General features: G+C 39.4%; 2 protein-coding genes across 5 annotated transcripts in view; one reads left to right on the top strand and one right to left on the bottom strand.

Annotated features, from left to right (window-relative positions):
• Positions 1-22387, top strand: part of CUNH11orf49 (chromosome unknown C11orf49 homolog) — a 226603-nt gene that overhangs the window by 134629 nt on the left and 69587 nt on the right. The gene's annotated exons all lie outside the window — the stretch shown is intronic.
• On the bottom strand, positions 15217-15609 carry LOC117080900 (60S ribosomal protein L41-like). The gene has a single exon (XM_033206310.1). It carries the CDS (start codon positions 15583-15585, stop codon positions 15508-15510), a length of 78 nt encoding a protein of 25 aa, XP_033062201.1. The 5' UTR covers positions 15586-15609; the 3' UTR covers positions 15217-15507.

Below are 22387 nucleotides of genomic sequence, written 5' to 3'. Positions count from 1 at the left end.
AGCACTGATTAATACTTAGAAACCCCAACAAACCGAGAAAGAAATAATTATTCTAAGAAAAACAAAAGGTTGTATAAGAAAGAAAATATAATAATATACCTTGTGTTTTTGCTGTGCACAATATTTACATAGTCATAAATGAGTAAATTTATGACTAGAAAGAGAAATAGGAAGAACTAGAATGCCATCAGGCTTCTCAACATGAGAAGTTAAAAAAAAAATGCGCAATGCTTTTAGAATTCTAAGGGAAAATTATTTTCAATCTAGAATTCTGTACCAAATATTGGTAAGCCAAAATTAGTATCACGAAAAGATGGACAGATGGGAAGTATATGTGGGTGGTGAAAAAGATAATTTGTCACCTTCAACTGGAAGTTAAAAGATAATGTCTAAAATTTAAAAATCAAGAAATAGCAGTATAAACATATTATTTAAAAATGCAAAGCAAAACACAGAGGACTCAGTGAGTTTTGCTAAGTATGAGAGGTTAGAAGATTTGCCACAGTAGTTTGGTTGGGGTGAAGTGAGTTATAACTTCAAAGAGAACAGTTTTAGTTGAGTGATGGAAGCAACGTTGAAGGAGTTACTGAGTGAATGGATGGGTGGTAAGAAAGAGGAGATAATGTACATAGCATGCTCCTCTGAGAAATCTGGCTTTGTAAACAAAGGTAGGAGAAAGGAGTGTTAGTGAGGAGAGTCTATGAAAGATTTTTTAGATTAAAGGACCACTTAAATATGTGCCCATAGACAGCAAGGAGTTAATGGAGAAGGTAAGGTCAACCATGCAAGTGTAAAGGAGATAGTTGGTGGAGTAAGGTCCCAGAAACTGAGGCAACATGGACTCAAGAGCATAGATGGAAAGATTAATTGTAGGAAGAGAAGGGGAAGATTTCTTTCTCTGAAAGAAGTAAGGAAGAGGTGCGGATAAGTGAAAATGCAGAGAAATATTAAGGTATAAAGGAAGGAAATTGAGGGACTTAAAAAGGTGGCTTCAGTCTTCTCAAGAAAATAAGAGGTCCTCTGCTGAGAGTTTGGATTTGGGGCATAGGATTAGCTTGGAAATTTGAGAATGGAAAATATCTAAAGGCATGTGATGCCAAGTTAAAAGGAGATGACTAAAAGGATTATCCAGTAGCCATGAGTGTCCAGTTGAGGTTAGATAATAGAAATTTGTAATAAAGCCAAACAATATGGTTTCTGGACTTCCTTCAAGAACATTGTATCTCCAAAAGTTGTGTTAATCATCATCTTGGCTAGGATAGCGTTTCCTTGGAGTGTCTTAAGAGACATCTGAGGGTTCAAAAACTTTAGACAATGCTTGCTCAAAGAGAGTCAGTGCTCAAGAATACCAGAGGGAAGGTTTTCTTGTGGGATACTTCAATCTAGGTCATTCGGAGGTCTTGTGGGGGATCATGGGCAACGAAAAAGAAATATACTTAAGAGACTTAAACGACACAAAACAGTTTGATATCAAAAAGATCTATAGCTGCATGGACATCTGCACACAAATCTGAGGGTGGAAGCATGTTGGAGAACACCTGGATTCAGATAAAAGAAGAGCAGAAGAGAGGTGACATCATTGTGGGATTAGACTATAGACTACCTAGCCAGATGGAAGAAATAGATAAAGCATTCCTGATGCAGGTCGCAAAACTGGCCTGAGTCAAGAGAGCTTGGTGATAGGGATTTCAAGCATCAGCACATAAGCTCAAAGTCAAGTTGAGCCAAAAGTTGCATACTTGATTCTTTTTTTCCTGTTTGTTTATGTTTTTCTGATCATCAAAGAAAAACTTGCTCATTGTAGAAATGTAGTAGTACAGGAAAGTGTAATGAAGTAGAAAAATAATCATAAATCCACTCACCATTAAAATACTTGCTAATTATTTCTAGTATTTTTATGCATTGTTGTCTTTGCATAGTAGAGATTATGCTGAATATACATTTGTCAGCTGTTTTTTGACATAAAAGACTTTTCTCATATATATTTCTTATATCATATATTTTCATATATATCTGAAATTTTTTTTATATGTTCATCTTTCAGACGGAGAAAATACGGCCAGGCGTGGTGGCTCACGCCTGTAATCCCAGCACTTTGGGAGGTGGAGGCAGGTGGATCATTTGAGGTCAGGAGTTCGAGACCAACCTGACCAACATGGTGATACCCCGTCTCTATTAAAAATACAAAAAAACTTAGTCTGGCATGGTTGAACACACCTGTAATCCCAGCAACTTGGGAGGCTGAGGCAGGAGAATCAGTTGAACCGGGGAGGCAAAGGTTGCAGTGAGCCAAGATCATGCCATTGTACTCCAGCCTGGGAAACATGAGTAAAGATCCATCTCAAAAACAAACAAACAAAAAAAAAAAAAAAAAAAAAAAGGAAGAAATATGAGATAGGAGTCCTAGATATATATAATTATAAAAACAATTTCAGGGCCGGGCGCGGTGGCTCACACCTGTAATCCCAACACTTGGGGAGGCCAAGGCAGGCGGATCACAAGGTCAGGAGATTGAGACCATCCTGGCTAACATGGTGAAACCCTATCTCTACTAAAAATACAAAAAATTAGCCGGGGGTGGTGGCATGCGCCTATAGTCCCAGCTGCTCAGGAGGCTGAGGCAGGAGAATTGCTTGAACCCGGGAGAGAGAGGTTGCAGTGAGCCGAGACTGCGCCACCGCACTCCAGCCTGGGCAACAGAGTGAGACTCAGTCTCAAAAAATAATAATTTCACTGTTTACTCTTTGCTAACATTATTTCCATCTTTCTGAAAATAACCAGTCAGTGCTACTGTATTAGGCAGGAAAAAGAAATGAGGCATAAAAATTTTAAAGGAGAAGGAAAAATTACATGATTGCAGATGATGTGATTACTTAGCTGGAAAGCCCAAGATAATCAAATTGAAATCTGTTATAAACATTATGCTTCAGCAAGGTAGATCGACAAAATATACTAAAATCAATAATTTAGTTTAAAAAATAATAAGGGCCAGGGGCAGTGGCTCACACCTGCAATCCTAGCACATTGGGAGGCTGAGACAGGCAGATTGCTTGAGCCCAGGAGTTTGAGACCAGCCTGGGAAACATGGTGAAACCCTGTCTCTACAAAAATTAGAAAAATTGACCAGGCATGGTGGTGTGTGCCTGTAGTCCTAGCTACCGGGAAGGCTGAGATGAGAGGATCACTTGAGCCTGGGAGTTTGAGGATGCAGTGAGCCAAGATCACACCACTGCACTCCAGCCTGGGTAATAGAGCAAGACTCCATCTCAAAAAAAAAAAAAAAAAAAAAAAAAAAGGTTACATACCTAGGAACAAATGTAACAAGAATATGCAAGAACCATATGAAGAGAGCTTTAAAACACTACTGGAAACAAAAAAAGACTTGGACATATGGAAAGGCATGGTATGTTCTTAGGAAGATTTAAAATCATAAACTTGTCAGTGCTCCTTAATTTAATCTATAAGTTAACATGATCTCCGTAAAAAAATACCAATAGTACTTTTTGCTTATTTGCTTATTTTCTTGAGAGAAATGATTGTAAAGCTCATACAGAAAAAATATGTAGACTAGAATAACCAGAAATATCCTGAGAAAGAAAAGAATGAGATACTAGCCTCATTAATATCTATAATAGATATTAGAATCTGTTATAAAGCTATAATAATTCCACTATAATTGGAAACAATAAACACTATGTGCCAGGCACTGTTCTAAGCCCTTTAAATAGAACAATTCATTTAATTCTCTTAACAGCCCATTGAGATTAACCTACTCAAACTCACACTGCCAATAAGTGACAGAGCTCAGATTTGAACTCAGGTGCTAGCTCCAGAACACGTGCTGTCTTCATCACCACACTCTTCATTACCAGCACATTTATTATTGACATATTAATAGATAGGCGATCAATGGACCAGAATCAAAAGCTTAGAAATTGACTCAAATATAAAAATAAAATTAATCTACATTGGGGAGGGCATTTAAATCAATGAGCACAACTGGTAGCCATGTTAGGAATATGATACTGCATCTTGTATGCAAATAAATTCTAGATGGATCAAAAATTTCAATATAGGCTGGCTACAGTGGCTCATACCTATAATCCTAGCACTTTGGGAGGCCAAGGTAGGAGGATTGCTTGAACCCAGGAGTTCAAGACTAGCCTGGGCAACTTAGTAATGAAATCTGTCTCTACAAAAAAACCCTTTTTTTTTTTTCAACCAGCATGGTATGGTGGCACATACTTATATTAGCTTGGTGCAAAGGTAATTCCAGGTTTGCCATTCATGACAATAGTCTCAGCTACTCGAAAGGCTAAGGTGAGGGGATCACTTGAGCCCGGGAGTTGGAGGCTTCAGTGAGCCATGATCACACCACTGCACTCCAGCCTGGGAGACAGAGTGAGACCCTGTCTCAAAAAAAAAAAAAAAAAAATACAAAAAACAAAAACATAAACATAAAGAAACCCCAGGAAGATGTTCTTACAATCTCACAGAAGGGAAGATGTTTCTAAGACAGCTGATAAAAAAAACCTGGAAGCCATAAAAGAAAAGATTGATATATTTTGTTGCAGAAAGAGGAAAAAAAATTGCTTGCCAACAAATACTGTAAACAAGAACAAAAGATTAACAACAAACAAAGTATTTGCAACTCATATCACAGATGAAGGGCTAATTTCCTTATACACAGAGTTCCTAAAAATCAGTAATAAAAAATACTAAAAACTCAGTAGAAAACTGAAGGATGAAAATAAACAAAGTTTATAGTAAAGGATTGTATAAGTGGTTCTTTTAAAATTATTATTATTATTTTTTTTTTTTTTTTTTTTTTTTTTTTGAGACGGAGTCTCGCTCTGTCTCCCGGGCTGGAGTACAGTGGCCGGATCTCAGCTCACTGCAAGCTCCGCCTCCCGGGTTTACGCCATTCTCCTGCCTCAGCCTCCCGAGTAGCTGGGACTACAGGCGCCAGCCACCTCGCCCGGCTAGCTTTTTTTTGTATTTTTTAGTAGAGACAGGGTTTCACCGTGTTAGCCAGGATGGTCTGGAACTCCTGACCTCGTGATCCGCCCGTCTCGGCCTCCCAAAGTGCTGGGATTACAGGCTTGAGCCACCCCGCCCGGCCTAAAATTATTTTAATAACTAGATTGAGATATAATTTACATACCATACAATTCAGCTATTTAAAGTGTACAATTCAGTAGTTTTTAGAATATTCAGAGTTGTAAGACCATCACCAAAATCAGTTCTACAATATTTTCATCAAGTCCCCTCCGCCAAGAAAAATACCCCATACACATTAGCAGTAACTCCCCTTTTTTCCCACCCACGAACTCCCAGTCCTAGGCAACCACTAACCTACTTTCTGCGTCTATGGATATGCCTATTCTGGACATTTCATATAGATTCTATATAGATAGAATCATATAATATATGGGCTTCTGTATCTGGTTTCTTTCACTTAGTGTTTTCTTTTCTTTGTTTTTATTTAAGTTCTGGGGTACATGTGCAGGATGCGCAGGTTTGTTACATCGCTTGCTAAACTTGTGCCATGGTGGTTTGCTGCACAGATCAACCCATCACTTAGGTATTAAGCCCAGTATGCATTAGCTATTTTTTCTAATGCTCTCCCTCCCCCGACCTCACCCCCCAACAGGCCCCAGTATGTGTTGTTCCCCTCTCTGTGTCCATGTGTTCTCATTGTTCAGCTCCCACTTATAAGTGAGAGCATGTGGTATTTGGTTTTCTGTTCCTGCGTTAGTTTGCTGAGGATAATGGCTTGCAGCTCCATCCATGTGCCTGCAAAGGACATGATCTCATTCCTTTTTATGGCTGTATCACTTAACTGTTTTCAAGATTTATCCATGTTGTAACATGTATCAGTACTTTATTCCTTTTTGTGGCTAAATAATATTCCATTGTATGGTTATACCACATTTTGTCTACCCGTTCATCCATTGATAGACATTGGATTGTTTCCACTTTTTGGCTATCATGAATAATGCTGCTGTGGATGTTTGTGTACACACTTTTGTGTGAATGCGTTTTCAGTTCTCTTGGATATATACCTAGGAGTGGAATGTTGGGTCATATGGTAATTCTGTGTTTAAAAGAACAGCCAAACTGTTTTCCAAAATGCCTGCACTCTGTTACATTCCCAGCAACAGTTTATGAGGGTTACAATTTCTCCACATTCTTGCCAACACTTGATATTGTGTGACTTTTTTAATATAGCCAGCCTAGTAGGTGTGAAATTTTATCTCACTCTGCTTTTGATTTATATTTTCCTGATGACTAATGAATGATGTCAAACATCTTTTTACATGCATATTAGCCATTTGTGTATCTTGTCTGGAGAAATGTTCATCCACATTGTGGTATGTACCAGCACTTCATTCCTTTTTACTGCTATGTAGTATTCTGTTGTATGAATATAGCACACTTTGCTTTTTGTTTACTTGTTAACGTACACTTGGGTTGTATACAGTTTTTGCCCATTATGAATAAATCTTTTAGGAACATTTGTCTCCAGGTCTTTTTATGGATGTGTGTTTTCATTTATGTTGGGTAAATACCTAAGGGTTGAATTACTGACTGCTTTCTAAAACAGTTGTACCATCTTACATTCCCCCCAGCAATGTATGAGAATTCCAGTTGTTACAATTGCTTGTTAACATTTGGTGTTGTCAGTCTTTTGCATTTTATCTATTCTAGTGGTTGTGAAATGAAATCGCATTGTGGTTTTAGTTTGCATTTCCCTGATGACTAATGATGTTGAATACTTTTTATTGCTTGTTGGTCATTTGTGTATCTTCCTTTGTGAAGTGTCTCTTCAAATATTTTGCCCAATTTTTAGTGGGTTGTCTTTTTATTATCCAGTGGTAGGAGTTCTTTACATATTCTGGTTACAAGTCAGATATATTCATCACAAATATTTTCTCCCTCTGTGGCCTCTTTATTTATTTCCTTAGTGATGTCTTTCATTGAGCAGAAGTTTTAATTTTTTAGCTTTTTTTTTTCTTTTATGGTTAATGCCTTCTGGGTCCAGTCTAAAAAATCTTTGCCTACCCTAAGTTTGTGACAGTGTTACCCTATATTTCTTTCTAAAAGCATTAGAGGTTTAACTTTTATGTTTAGGTCTATAATCCATCCTGAATTATTTTTTGTTGGTAGTTTAAGATTGAGGGTCAAGGTTTTACCCCGCTCCCCTCATGGATAGCCAGTTGATACAGTATGATTTGTTGAAAAGACTTTCCTTTTCCTACTTATTTTGGTTCCTTTGTTTAAAAAAAAAAAAATCAATTGACCGCATATTAATATGTGCATATCTATCTCTGGATTCTCTATTCTGTTCCATTGATCTAAGGCAGTGTATGCCCTTCAACTTTTTCTTTTTGAAGATTGTTTTATTCATTCAAGGCCCTTTGCATTTCCGTGTAAAATTTAGAATAAACTTGCTCATTTCTACAAAAAAAAAAAGTCTGAGAATTGGATTGAAATTATTAAGAATCGCCAGGCATGGTGGCTCACACTTGTAATCCCAGTGCTTTGGGAGGCCAAGGCAGGTGGATCACCTGAGGTCAGGAGTTCGAGACCAGTCTGATCAACATGGAGAAACCCCATCTCTACTAAAAATACAAAAAAAAAAAAATTAGCTGGGCGTGGTGGCGGGTGCCTGTAATCCCAGCTAGTCAGGAGACTGAGGCAGAAGAATTGCTTGAACTCGAAAGGCAGAGGTTGCAGTGAGCCAAGATCACGCCACTGCACTCCAACCTGGCGACAGAGCAAGACTCTGTCTAAAAAAAAAAAAAAGAAATTATTAAGAATCTATAGATCGGCCGGGCACAGTGCTCACACCTGTAATCCCAGCACTTTGGGAGGCCGAGACGGGCGGATCACGAGGTCAGGAGATTGAGACCATCCTGGCTAACACGGTGAAACCCCATCTCTACTAAAAAAAAACCAAAAAACTAGCTGGGCGTGGTGGCGGGCGCCTGTAGTCCCAGCTACTTGGAAGGCTGAGGCGGGAGAATGGCATAAACCCGGTAGGCGGAGCTTGCAGTGAGCTGAGATCCGGCCACTGCACTCCAGCCCGGGCGACAGAGCGAGACTCCGTCTCAAAAAAAAAAAAAAAAAAAGAATTTATAGATCAATTAGGGGAAAATTGTCACCTTTACTATATTGAATCTTCCAATCCATAAACATGGTACATTTTCCCTTAGGTCTTCTTTAATTTCTCTCAACAATATTTTATTGTGTTTAATGTACAGATCTTAAACATTCTATTAAATTTATCCCGAAATAGTTCATGTTTCCTGCTATTCTTGTAAATGGTGTATTTTAAAAATTTGTTTTTTAGCTAACTTTGCACTTTGCATTTCAAGAATATAGACATATAACTGCTTTTTATATATTACCCTTGTATCCTGTGACCTTGCTAAACTCACTTATTAGTTCTAGTCGTTTCTTTGTAGATTTCTTAGATTACTCTACATAGAAAATCCTGTCATGTGCAAGTAAAAGCAGCTTTATTTCTTTCTTTCCAATCTTGGTATAACTTCTTTTCTCTTTCTTTCTTTATTGGACCTTTATTACAATGTTATATAGAAGTGATGAGAGCAGATAGCCTTGCCTTGTTTCCAATCGTGACAGAACAGTTTTCAGTCTTCCAAATTAAGTTATATTTTTCATAGATTCCCTTTATTAAGTAAAGGAAATTTTCTTTTTTTTTTTTTTTTAGATGGAGTCTGGCTGTGTCGCCCAGGCTGGAGTGCAGTGGCGCGATCTCGGCCCACTGCAAGCTCCGCTAATTTTTTTGTATTTTTAGTAGAGACAGGGTTTCACTGTGTTAGCCAGGATTGTCTCGATCTCCTGACCTCAGGTGATCCACCCGCCTCGGCCTCCCAAAGTGCTGGGATTACAGACGTGAGCCATCGCACCCGGCCGGAAGTTCACTTTTCTTTTTAGTTTGCTGAGAATTTTTATTGTGAATCAGTATTCGGAATTGTTTACATCTATTGAGATGATTATGTGAATTTTCCCCTTTATGCTATTAATGTGGACAAATCCACTTAGTGATTATTTGTTATCCTTTTTATATACTGCTGTATTCTTTTTACTAATATTTCGTTAATGATTTTTGCATCTATCTGCATGAGGTATTTTAGGCTACAGTTTTCTTTTCTTGTAATATCTTTGTCTTATTTGAGAGTCAGCATTATGCTAGCCTCATAAAATCAGTTTTGTTTTGTTTTGTTTTGTTTTTTGAGATGGAGTGTCACTCTGTCACCCAGGCTAGAGTGCAGTGGCGCAATCTCAGCTCACTGCAACCTCTGCCTCCTGGGTTCAAGCAATTCTCCTGCCTCAGCCTCCCTAGTACCTGAGATTACAGGTGCCTGCCACGACGCCCAGCTAATTTTTGTATTTTAGTAGAGACGGGGTTTCACCATGTTGGCCAGGTTGGTCTCCAACTCCTAACCTTAAGCGATCCACCCACCTCATCCTCCCAAAGTGCTGAGATTGCAGGTGTGATCCACCACACCCAGCATAAAATCAGTTTTGAAGTGTCTTCTTCTTTTCTGAAAGAGTTTATTTAAGATTGGTGATATATTTTTTTAATGTCTCTTTTTCTATGAAGACTTTTCTGAACTTTAGGTTTAATATGCATTTTTCTAGCTTTTTCTTAACTTGTCATGCATATAATTATGTCTTCCTCATTAGACTGTCAGCTTCATGAGAGCATTTATCTGTCTTGCTTTCCCCTATGCTCCTAGCATCTAGATAAGTGCCTGCTTCAAAGTATCATATATGTAAATGAATATTTACTGAATTGTGTTAAAGGGAAAATAAGAGACCAGAAAAACTGGGAATTGTGACACAATACTAAAGACAATATAAAAAGGCTTTTTTAAAAAGTTACATTGGGAGCAAAAAGAACAAGGAGGCCTAGGTGGGTGGTATCATATTAATGAATGAAAGAAAGAAAATAGAGCATTCACCTCTATTTTGGTTTAGTCTTCTCTGTCAAAGAGAATACTCTTTGGACTGGAAAAGATAAAATAAACACTGGTTACAGGGAATGCAATCAAACATAGTTGAGATTGAAAGAGGTCACACAACTGCTTTAAATGATTTCAAGTTCCTTAATCTAATATTTCAAGATACTGAGGACTAGGCTGGGCGCTGTGGCTCACGCATGTGATCCCAGCACTTTGGGAGGCTGAGGTGGGTGGATCACCTGAGGTCAGGAGTTCGAGACCAGCCTGGATAACATGGCGAAACCCTGTCTCTACTAAAAATACAAAAATTAGCTGGACGTGGTGGCAAGCACCTGTAATCCCAGGTACTAGGGAGGCTGAGGCTGGAAAATCACTTGAACCCAGGAGGCAGAGGTTGCAAAGAGCCAAGGTCGCACCATTGCACTCCAGCCTGGGTGACAAGTGAAACTCTGTCTCAAAAAAAAAAAAAAAAGATACTGAGGACTAGTCAGTCTTTGAGAAAGTGTGCATGGGGAGGGGGAAATAGGGGATGAGGGTCGGGGATGGATAGAAATTTCAGAAGACTGGAGTCAAGGAACTAACATTCAGGAGGTCACTTCAGCAGACTTGACATCCATCTTAGGTAATATTCTTAAACTACTTACGAACAAGAATAAATTAAGAGGCCGGGCACAGTGGCTCATGCCTGAAATCCCAGCACTTTGGGAGGTGGAGGCTGGCAGATCACTTGAGGTCAGGAGTTTGAGACCAGCCTGGCCAACATAATGAAAACCCATCTCTACTAAAAATACAAAAATATAGCTGGCTGTGGTAGTACGTACCTGTAATCCCAGCTACTCGAGAGGCCAAGGCAGGAGAATCCCTTGAACCCGGGAGGCAGCGGTTGCAGTGAGCCAAGATTGTGCCACTGCACTCCAGCCTGTGTGATGGAGTGAGACTCTGTCGAAAAAAATTTTCTTAAAAAGAATAAATTAAGAAAAGGAAGTTGGGATCACTGTAAGCTTACCAGAATTTATTGAAGATGGAGACAGAAAAGGGGAGGAAGTAGGAGGTAAAGAGGGGAAGGAAGAAGGGAAGAGAAGAAAATAAAGGGGAAGGTAAGGAAGGGGAGGGGAAGGAAAAGGAATAGGAACATATCCCAGGCTTAGTGGGTAAAGAAGATTTGATTTCAACCCTGGCTCTTTTACTTCTCAGTAAAATGATGTTAGGCAAGTTATTAATTGCTATAAGCCAGATTTCCTTATTGGTAAAATTGAAATGATAAGAGAAGCTACTTCATAGAGTAGTTCTGATGATTAAATTAAATAATGTGTATAAAGTGCTTATTTATCAAAAGCAGTGATAACTGTGAAAGGGGTGAATGATGGTAATGACAATAATACTGACAGAGAAGGAAGAGGAGTAGTCAATGTAAACTTACTCCCTTTTTGAAGAGATTACTGCATTGGTAAGTTGGGAGAAATCTGTACAGTATAGCTGTATTTAGTGTAGCTATATTTAGTATATTTGTTTGGCTCAATTGGATTTCAACAAGACTTTGACAACATCTCCATGACATCCTTGCGAACAAGGAGAAGGAATACAGGCTGGTTGAATAGTCATAAAGTGTGCTGATTAATGGGTTCCTGTCATGCTGAAATTCTCCAGAAGTATAAATCTGGACTATGTACTTAGCCAAGCTTTTTTAAAAAATCATTATTTGCATAAAAGCATTGATAGCAGGCTAATTAAATTTGGGAACAATAGCTAATAAGCTGGCTGAAAAAAAAACAGGACCTAAAAAGAAATAGTATAATACAGAGCGAAGAATATGGCCTTAATGTCATGGATCTATCACTACTAGCTGTGTGACTTTGAGTAAATTGCTTAACCATCTGAGCCTTTGTTTCCTCATTTTCATGAAGATAATACTACATATTCCATGTAGTTGTGAGAATATAAAAGATAATATATGTGTATTATCACGCCTGTAATCCCAGCACTTTGAGAGGCCCAGGGGGGCAGATCACGAGGTCAGGAGATCGAGGCCATCCTGACCAATATGGTGAAATCCCGTTTCTACTAAAAATACAAAAATTAGCTGGGCGTGGTGGTGCATGCCTGTAATCCCAGCTACTTGGGAGGCTGAGGCAGGAGAATCACTTGAACCAGGGAGTCGGAGGTTGCCGTGAGCCGAGATTGCACCACTGCACTCCAGCCTGGCGACAGAGCGAGACTCAAATATATATGTGTGTGTCAAATATATATGGATGTGTGTGTATTATTTATTTCTGTGTTATAAATCTCCCAAAAAAAACCTGGGGGCTTAAAACAATAAACATTTATTATTTCACAGTTTCTTTTTTTTTTTTTTTTTTGAGACGGAGTCTCGCTCTGTCGCCCAGGCTGGAGTGCAGTGGCCAGATCTTGACTCACTGCAAGCTCCGTCTCCCGGGTTAACGCCATTCTCCTGCCTCAGCCTCCCCAGTAGCTGGGACTACAGGCGCCCGCCACCTTGCCCGGCTAGTTTTTTTGTATTTTTTAGTAGAGACGGGGTTTCACCGGGTTAGCCAGGATGGTCTCGATCTCCTGACCTCGTGATCCGCCTGTCTCGGCCTCCCAAAGTGCTGGGATTACAGGCTTGAGCCACCGCGCCCGGCCTATTATTTCACAGTTTCTAAAGGCCGGGAATCTAAGAGCAGCTTAGTGGGGTGGTTCTGACCCAGAGTCTCTTTTAAGGTTGAAATCAAGATTTTGATTGGGACTGCAGTTATCCAAAGGCTTGAATGGATCTGGAGGGCCTGCTACTAAGCTCACTCATGTGGGAGGCCTCAGATCTTTAGCACATGATCCTCCTGATATAAGGAGCTGGCTTCCCCAGAGCAAGTGGTCTTAGAAGGGAAGAACAAGCAGGAAGCCACAGTGCCTTTATCACTTGGCCTCTGACATCACATTCTTTCGCTTTTGTTTTATTTTCTCCATTAGAAGCTGGTTGCTAAGTTTAGCTCATACTCAAGGGAAAAAGGAATTAGGATCCTCCTCTTGAAATGGGGGAGTATCGTAGAAGTTTGTGGGCATATCTTAAAATGGCAACAATCTAAAAAATACTCAGTACAGTGCTTAGCACATAGGTGCTCCATAAATGGCAGTTGTTATTCTACTATTAATAATCTACACTTAATATACATATACAATTAATATACATGGTCCCTACTATGAAACTGGTGTGGGTAGGACAAGATAAACTCATGATATCTTAGATTCCTAGAAAACACAGAAAAAGAAGTACCACATATCACTACATTCATTACATCTGTTTTGTACACCAAAATGAATGGATTATTTTTGTACTGCATGTAATGCACTAAGAACAGGACTAGTAAAAATAAATTCTAGTAATATTTACTTACTTGTTTATTTATTTTGAGACAGAGTCTCTCTCTGTTGCCCAGACTAGAGTGCAGTGACACGATCTCAGCTCACTGCAACCTCCGCCTCCTGGGTTCAAGCGATTCTCCTGCCTCAGCCTCCCAAGTAGCTGGGACTACACGCGTGCACCACAACACTGGCTAATTTTTGTATTTTTAATAGAGATGGGTTTTCACCATGTTGGCCAGGCTGATCTCGAATGCCTGACCTCAAGTGATCCACCTGCCTCGGCCTCCCAAAGTGCTGGGATTACAGATGTGAGCCACTGCGCCCGCCCAAATTTTAGTAATATTTAATAGGCATACCTAAAATGTATAGTCTGTAAATACCAGTGATGTGAAAAATTTGAATGACAACCTAAAAATGATATTGTATGGTTTTGTTAAAGAGTTTTATATGTATATTTAAATACAGGTATTGATCATCTGAGCATTCATCAAAGTTTAACTGAGTAATATACCAACATGTCTTTCTGAGTGTCCTTTTCTCATTTCCACTTAAAAATGTGCCGTAGCTAAGACTGACAGGCCCCAGTCTGCAGCAAAAATGGGGAATACTTGCTAGTTCACACACCTCCCCCGAGGGCAATTTTGGGGGGATGTAAACTAACAAACATAAAAGTATTGTATCAGCAAAGGAGTCGATTAAGTAGAGTCGATGTTGACAGTAAAAATTTAGAAGCAATAATTAATATGACTGAATCACTAGATAATCTTTATATATATTATATATATATTTATATATGGGTACATAATGCCCATCATTAGCCTCAAAGACTGTCTAATGTTAATTGGAAACAAAAACATAAGAACTCTCCCACCCAGGTGGACAGAGTAATTTACCGAGCCACTTTGGTAAGATAAGAACATTAGATTGAAGGTAATATCACACCTTAAACTTGTTAATTTATTGGTGTTTTGATTTGCATTAAACATTAGACAGATCCTCAGGCCAGTGGCTGACATGGTAGAACTCTTCTTAGTATCTCACCAAAATAGCAGTCAAACTTCTAAGATGTTCAAAACATAGTTACTAATTTGAAAGTAACTAAAAACAGTTGCTGAGGAGCCAGTATTTACAGAGGTTATATGCATCTTTGTAGGTGAGGCAGGAAGTCTCCTAAGATTTCACAGGGAGCCTTCTGACTTATAAATGCATAAATCACAGTATCGATTTGGTCAGCAGTGATAGATAAAAAGTAGTGACGTGAGTTTTAACCGTTGCTAGCCTTAGCCACACACTGACAGTTGTGATAACAGAAAAGGGAGTTATTAGAGATCCAAACAGTGAAGAGAAAATACATATTTAAAAAACAGTATTTTAAGATAGGTAGTAATTTACTGTGTAGAGGACAAATAAATGGCTTTATACGTCTTTTTGTTCTTTTTTTTGGGGGGGGGGACCGAGTTCCACTCTTGTTGCCCAAGCTGGAGTGCAATGGTGCGATCTCACCTCACCACAACCTCTGCCTCCCAGGTTCAAGCGATTCTCCTGCCTCAGCTTCCCGAGTAGCTGGGATTGCAGGCATGCACCCAGCTCATTTTTTGTGTGTGTTTTTAGTAGAGACGGGGTTTCTGCATGTGTGTTAGGCTGGTCTCAAACTCCCGACCTCAGGTGATCCGCCCGCCTTGGCCTCCCAAAGTGCTGGGATTACAGGCGTGAGCCACTGCAGCTGGCATGTCTTTTTGTTCTTTAAGAGTATCTATTATGGTCCAAGAAAATGATCAGTATGCACAGTGTTGAACCACAGTTGATAAACAAAAGGTAACTGATGTTCACTGTCATCTTTTTTTTTTTTTTAATTCTTCAGCTAAAAGGAGCGGAAGAGGTGATTTATTATAGGGTTGTTACACTCGGCCACAAATAAACACAGAAATAGTCCAGAGTGTCACAAGTCCAGGGCAGAGGACCAACATGGGCAGTTTTGTTTATGAGCAAGGTGGGTCTCAGAGGTAATCGGCTATCAGAGGGCGATGAAGTTCTAGATCCATTGAGACAAGCTCTAGACAGTAGCATGCAGTCCCACAACTTGTACCAGCATCCCCAGCACCTGGCATTCCATGTTTCTGCTCTTGTGGCCTCCACGATGCAACAAGCTGGCGGTTTACTTGGACCTCTGCCTCATCTTTCTTCTTTTGCGCTTCAGCCTGCGCGTTCGCTTCTTCCTCCACTTGGCTCTCATGGCGCAGAGGCTTCCAAGAAAACGGCGCTAAGGCCGAGAGCCACTGTCATCTTTTTTAGGAAGCCAAGTAAGTTTGTGATGTTGTTTACAGAGACTTCTATCAAATATTAAAATGTCTTAAGATGGAAAAAAAAAAACAGCTTTAACACTCAAGTAGGTTTTACGTATTAACCTATATAGAATGCACATGGAAGAAAGGGTCAGAGAGGTCCCTGGAAATGCCGTGTACTGATTCAGCATCATGGGGGTTGCACAGCCTGCACTGTGAGTAATAATTATAATAATAGCTATTATTTAATGAGCATTTACCATGTGTCAGGAATTAGGTTAAATCTTTACATGAATTACGGTATTGAGCCCTTTTATCCACCCCTTGAGTAGATATTATTATATCTATTTTAAAGATAAGGAAATTGAGACATAGTGGTTAAAAATTTACCTAACATTGGCCGGGCATGGTGGCTCACGCCTGTAATCCCAGTACTTTGGGAGGCCGAGGCAGGCAGATCATGAGGTCAAGAGATGGAGACCATCCTAGCTAACACGGTGAAACCCCATCTCTTCTAAAAATACAAAAAAAAAAAAAAAAAAAAAAATAGCTGGGCACATCCAGCTACTCGGGAAGCTGAGGCGGGAGAATCACTTAAACCCAGGAGGCAGAGGTTGCAGTTAGCCGAGATCACGACACTGCACTCCAGCCTGGGCGACAGAGCGAGACTCCATATAAAAAAAAAAAAAAAAAAAAAAAAATTTACCGGGCCAGGCGCGGTGGCTCAAGCCTGTACTCCCAGCACTTTGGGAGGCCGAGGCGGGCGGTTCACGAGGTCAGGAGATCAAGACCATCCTGGCTAACACGGTGAAACCCCGTCTCTACTAAAAATACAAAAAATTAGCCGGGCGTGGTGGCGGGCGCCTGTAGTCCTAGCTACTCGGGAGGCTGAGGCAGGAGAATGGCGTGAACCCGGGAGGCGGAGCTTGCAGTGAGCCGAGATCGCGCCGCTGCACTCCAGCCTGGGCAACACAGAGAGACTCCATCTCAAAAAAAAAAAAAAAAATGAATGAGGATCTCCTCCTTTATTATTTATTCATGTGACCCTTTCTTCTCCTTCACCCTGTGGGAGGCTGAATAATGGCCTTAAAGATATTCAGGCCCTAATCCAGGATTATCCAGGTGCACCCTAAATGTAATCACAAGTGTCCTTTTAAGAGGGAGTCAGAGAGAGGTTTGATGATGGGAGAGGAAGAACGCAATGTGACACCAGAAGTGAATGTGTTTGGAGCAGGGGAGTGACTGTGATGTGGGGCCACAAGCCAAGGAATGAGGATAACCTCTAGAAACTGGAAAAAGAAAGGAAACTGATTCTCCCCTAGAACCTCCAGAAGGAACCAGCTTGCTGACACCTTGATTTTAGTCCCATTGAGACTCATTTTGGACTTCTGGCATCCAGAACTCTTAAGAGAATAAATTTCTGTTGTTTTAAGCTACCAAATTATGGTAATATTTTATAGCAACCATAGGAATTGAATACATATCCCATATTACTGGCTTCAGGACTTATTTGCTTTATACTTTCTCCTTGTATTTTTCCTACACTTTGTAATTGTTTATTACTTCCTGAATGTAACTGAGAGTGTGTAAATAACATATTTGTAAAAGCATTGTTTCAGATAAAGTCTAAAAAAGAGGTCTTTTATTTTAGAAGAATATGCAATCCTATGGCTATCCCATATCCCAGCCTTTCCAATGGCTGCAAAAGGGAAAATTATGGGATGAATGTTGTCAAGTGTATAAGGAAAGGAAATCTTTTCAACGTGAATGATTAATGAACTTGTAGAAAAATGTCCACCATAATGAGAGTCACACCAGTTAATCATAACCCACATCTCTGACTAGGAACGCAGTAGGTTTCCCTCACTCCCACCACTCTTTATTTGGAGATTTGTTGAAACCTACAAGAGAATTATGAGAATAGTATGAAGGCACCTGTCTGCCCTTCACCAAATGCTAACTAACATGTCACCATATTTGTGAACAATAGATAGATAACTTGAAACTAAGTTATGGGAATCATGACATCTTACCCCTCACATCCCTCATCTCCTAAGAGTAAGGACTTTCTCCTCTTCTCCTGCATAACTCCAATGTCATTTGAGAAAATAACACTAATTTTATAATATCACCTAACATTCAGTCCAGTGCAAATTACAATTTCCCCAGTTGTTCCTAAACATTATTAATAGCTGTTTGTTTTCTGACCCAGCATCCAATCAAGGTTTAACATTGTACTTGGTAATGTCTGTTTAGTTTCTTTTTTTTTTTTTTTTTTTTTTTTTTGAGACGGAGTCTTGCTCTGCCACCCAGGCTGGAGTACAGTGGCCGGATCTCAGCTCACTGCAAGCTCCGCCTCCCGGGTTTACGCCATTCTCCTGCCTCAGCCTCCCGAGTAGCTGGGACTACAGGCGCCCGCCTCGTCGCCCGGCTAGTTTTTTGTATTTTTAAGTAGAGACAGGGTTTCACCGTATTAGCCAGGATGGTCTGGATCTCCTGACCTCGTGATCCGCCCGTCTCGGCCTCCCAAAGTGCTGGGATTACAGGCTTGAGCCACCGCGCCCGGCCTGTTTAGTTTCTTTTAATCTGGAACAGACCCCTTACAATTTTGTTTTCATGATACTGACTTCTTTGTGTTTTCCTGATCCTCCTGCACTAGAATGTAAATTTTACAGGGGCAGGGATTTTTGTCTCTTTGTTCATAGCCATGTCCTTGGCATTGAGAATGGTGCCTAGCACTTTGTAAATATTTGTTTAATAACTAGATGAGTGAATAATTAATACAAGTATAATGAGTGTCATGAAAGGTGATTTAGAGGATGCCAAGGGGCCTGAGAATCTAACCTGTTGTTGTTTGTGTGTAACTCTTACCTCTGCATTACATATATTGTGTTACACATATACGTGTTCCAGGCTTCAGCAAAGGGCTCATTTTACAAATCAATGGGGAGATATAAGTGTAATAAATATAAATAAGAATTGAGGCCGGGCGCGGTGGCTCAAGCCTGTAATCCCAGCACTTTGGGAGGCCGAGACGGGCGGATCACGAGGTCAGGAGATCGAGACCATCCTGGCTAATACGCTGAAACCCCGTCTCTACTAAAAATACAAAAACTAGCCGGGCGAGGTGGCTGGCGCCTGTAGTCCCAGCTACTCGGGAGGCTGAGGCAGGAGAATGGCGTAAACCCAGGAGGTAGAGCTTGCAGTGAGCTGAGATCTGGCCACTGCACTCCAGTCCGGGCGACAGAGCGAGACTCCGTCTCAAAAAAAAAAAAAAAAAAAAAAAAAAAAAAAAAAAAAAAATAAGAATTGAATTTTAAAAAATACCTAAGTTGGTCAAGATAAAAAGGCATGATAGCAGGCACTTTAACAGCAAAACTACAAGAGACTTAAGCTGAGTTTGGGCAGCTATGTGATGTGACTGGAAAGACACTAAATTAGCATTAGACTTAATACAATAAGAACAGAGGCCATAATGAAGAAGGTGATTGTCTTGCTCTATTTATTCATTCTTTCATTCGACAAATATTTATTGAGTGCGTCCTGTGTCCCAGGCACTGTTTTGGTGCTGGATATACAGAATTGAGCACAACAAAGTCTTCAGCCACATGGAGCTTACATTCCATGATGAACAAACAATACTTAAGGTTTTGAGGGTAGGGGCTCCGTGCTTTCACAAGAGAGGCAACATAGCGAAATGGTCAAGAGCAGTGGTTTTTGAGTCAAGAGACATAGGTTTGAGTCCTAGTTTGTATACTTTTTTGCTACTTGGTCTCGGGTAAGTTCCTTAAGCTCTCAGAGCCTGAGTTTCCCCAGTAGTAAGGTCATGGCAAATAACAGTACAGCCTCATAGGTTGGGAAGGGATGTAAGCGAGATAATGCATGAGAACTGTCTCACATGGTGCCTGGCACTTAATAGCTTCTTGATAAATGTTAGTTGTTGTTTTCATCATTATTAACATTGACTGACTAAAACATGCCTTACTAGAAAAGGGATTTGAAACCAAATGATGAAGAACAGTTCAAGGAACTAGGGATGTTAAACTCATAGAAAAGTAAATGGAATACATGCTTCCTGGTTTCAAATACTTGATGATGTAGCATGTGACCTGAGCTTACTTATTCTGTGTGGCCCCAGAAAACAGAATTAGGTCCAGCGGTGGAAGTTACCAGGAAGACAGCTTTCACAATGTAAGAAGAAATGTTCTTAATAATTAGAATTATCTATAAATAGAGCTACTTGAGAGGAAATGGATTTTCTGTCATTAGAGATAATAAAGCACATACTAGACATGTGCTCTCCAATATGTAGCCGCTAGCCTCCTATGGCTGTTTAAATTTAAATTAATTAAAATTAAATACAGTTATAAAAACAGAGGATAGGATGGTGGTTTCCAGGGATTGGGGGAGGGAGACATGGGGTATTATTGTTCAATTGGTATAAAGTTACAGTTATGCAAGATGAATCGATTCTAAAGATCTGCTCTACAGCATAATGCCTGTAACTAACAAAATTAGGAACTTAACAATCTATTAAGAGGGTAGATCTCATGTCAAGTATTCTTACCATACACATATACACACACACACACAGAGAGAGAGAGAGAGAGAAACTTTTGAGGGTGTGGATATGCCTATTATCTTTATGGTAGTAGTGATTTCACCATTTTATGCACGTATCCAAGCTCATCAAATTGTACATATTAAATATGTATAGTTTTTTGTATGTCAGTTAAACCTCAATAAAGCTAATTTTTAAGAAATTAAATACAAATACAATTCACTTATTTAGTCACATTAGTCACATTTCAAAGTGCTCACAAGCCACATATGGCTAGTGGTTACTGCCATATTAGTGCAGAGTAACAAACATTGCCATCATCACAGAAAGTTCTGTTGTATAGTGCTGTTCTGGACAATGACTGAACAAAGATGTTAAAGAAGAAAGAGGCACAAGATGAGAAAGAAGAGCTGAATTAATTAGGTAACTTGTAAACTCCATTCTAAGCCTCAGTTTTATAGATCATTAAAGGTATCTTTTTAACTATGTAATAATAGTAGACAGATAATCATTTCATTTTGGAATAAAGGAAGAGTTATTCTCACAGAAATAAAACTGTTGTGTTGTTTGGAGATATTTTTATTTTACTGATTTGACTTAAAAATTGCTTCTTGTCAGATCATCACTCTAGTTAGAAAAATAAATTTCTGAGGGGAAATGGCCTAGCAATGGCATGGCCCAGGAGAAGTACAGTAATCGTTGCATCTTTTTCCTGAAAGAACTTCCCATGATTGTTTAGTTCAGCCTGAAGAGCCATTTATGACGCTTGAAAATCAATGAGGGGGAAAAACGGGACTGAGCTGGGCCGGTTTTCAAAGGACATGAGGGGTGAGTCTTGTTTCAGTTGCTAGTATTAGACAGGATTTCATTTATGAACTTTGTTCTCTTGTCCAACTCCAGTTCCTACAGGTTTCCTTTTTCCTTTGCTCTCCAGTCAAAAGGAAAAATACTCATATGATTATTAGAAATACTGGAGCAATAAATTGTTTGAGGGACTTGAAACACCCTTTTTTTCTTTCCCTTCAAAGCCTTAAATGATACTTGCCTCATTGAAGCTTACATGATTGTTAAAAGCAGTCCTGCCAGGGTGTTGTAATATATGTTTTAGCTGCCAATTGAAAGAAAATCTCTACCAAACTAACCTTTGAGTCATACAGAATTTTTTATTTTCTATTTTTGATGTCTTGGGTGTTCCGGCAACTTTTTCATCACCTGCCATATACAAAATTCCCATATCTTATTTCAGCCAAAAATGAATCCTGGTATCACCTCTAACAATTACAAATTTCTAGCCCTTTTCAACTATGTTATTATTTGCCTATTTTATTTATTGTAGAGCAGTTCCCAAGGAGTAATGTCTTGGAGAAACAGAAATAACACCATAGAAGAGCAGTAGTTTTATGGACATTGAGAGTATCATTGCAAAACCTGATTTTTTTGCATCTTCGTGGCTTCAGTTTCGAGTAATTGTAGATTGGCAGAGGCCGAGCTGTTTTCAATTTGACCCTTGATTAAGCTAAAAACTACATAACAACTAAGGGTACCCTATTTCCTGTTACAGAGAAAGATACATAAAAGGGCCAGATTAACAAGAAAGCAAATAACCAGTCTGGAGTATGACCAGAGAATCTGTAACTCTAATAAGCACACCAAGGGATTCTGGTGAACAGACTAATTTGGGGAACTGCCTAGGTCCACGTTATTTTGTAAAGGAATGATTGAAGAACCTTTTTCTGAATTTTTAAAAATAAGACATCAATTTTTTATTGTAGTAAAATGTATGTAACATAAAACTTACCATTTTCACCATTTTTAAATATACAATTCAATGGTATTAAGTACAACCATCACCATGCATTTCTAGAACTTTTTCATCATCCTAATCTGAAACTGTACCCATTAAACAATAACTCCTCGTTCCCTGCTCCTTTCCCTCCCAGGCCCTAGTAACCTCTATAACACTTTCTGTCCCTCTGAATTTACCTGTTCTAGGTCCCTCATATAAGTGAAGAGATAATTGATTTTTAGCAAAAGTTGAATTGCTTTCTTGCCTGGAGGCATGGGTCTGAGTGAAGGGGAGCAAACATTAATTGGTGTCTTGACATGACAAGTCAAGGTCACATTCAGATTTACTGGATTTATCTCAAGCAATAGAAAACTGTGTTTTTAAACTTTAGTTCCATGAAATCATA

This window comes from Trachypithecus francoisi, unplaced genomic scaffold, assembly GCF_009764315.1.
Source record: "Trachypithecus francoisi isolate TF-2019V2 unplaced genomic scaffold, Tfra_2.0 Lachesis_group8, whole genome shotgun sequence".
Taxonomy (NCBI): Eukaryota; Metazoa; Chordata; class Mammalia; order Primates; family Cercopithecidae; genus Trachypithecus; species Trachypithecus francoisi.
This window is presented reverse-complemented; position numbering and strand designations above follow the sequence as displayed.

What these genes read in the sequence shown, in the direction of transcription:
- LOC117080900 (XM_033206310.1), bottom strand. Translation starts at nt 15,585, where the DNA reads ATGAGAGCCAAGTGGAGGAAGAAGCGAACGCGCAGGCTGAAGCGCAAA.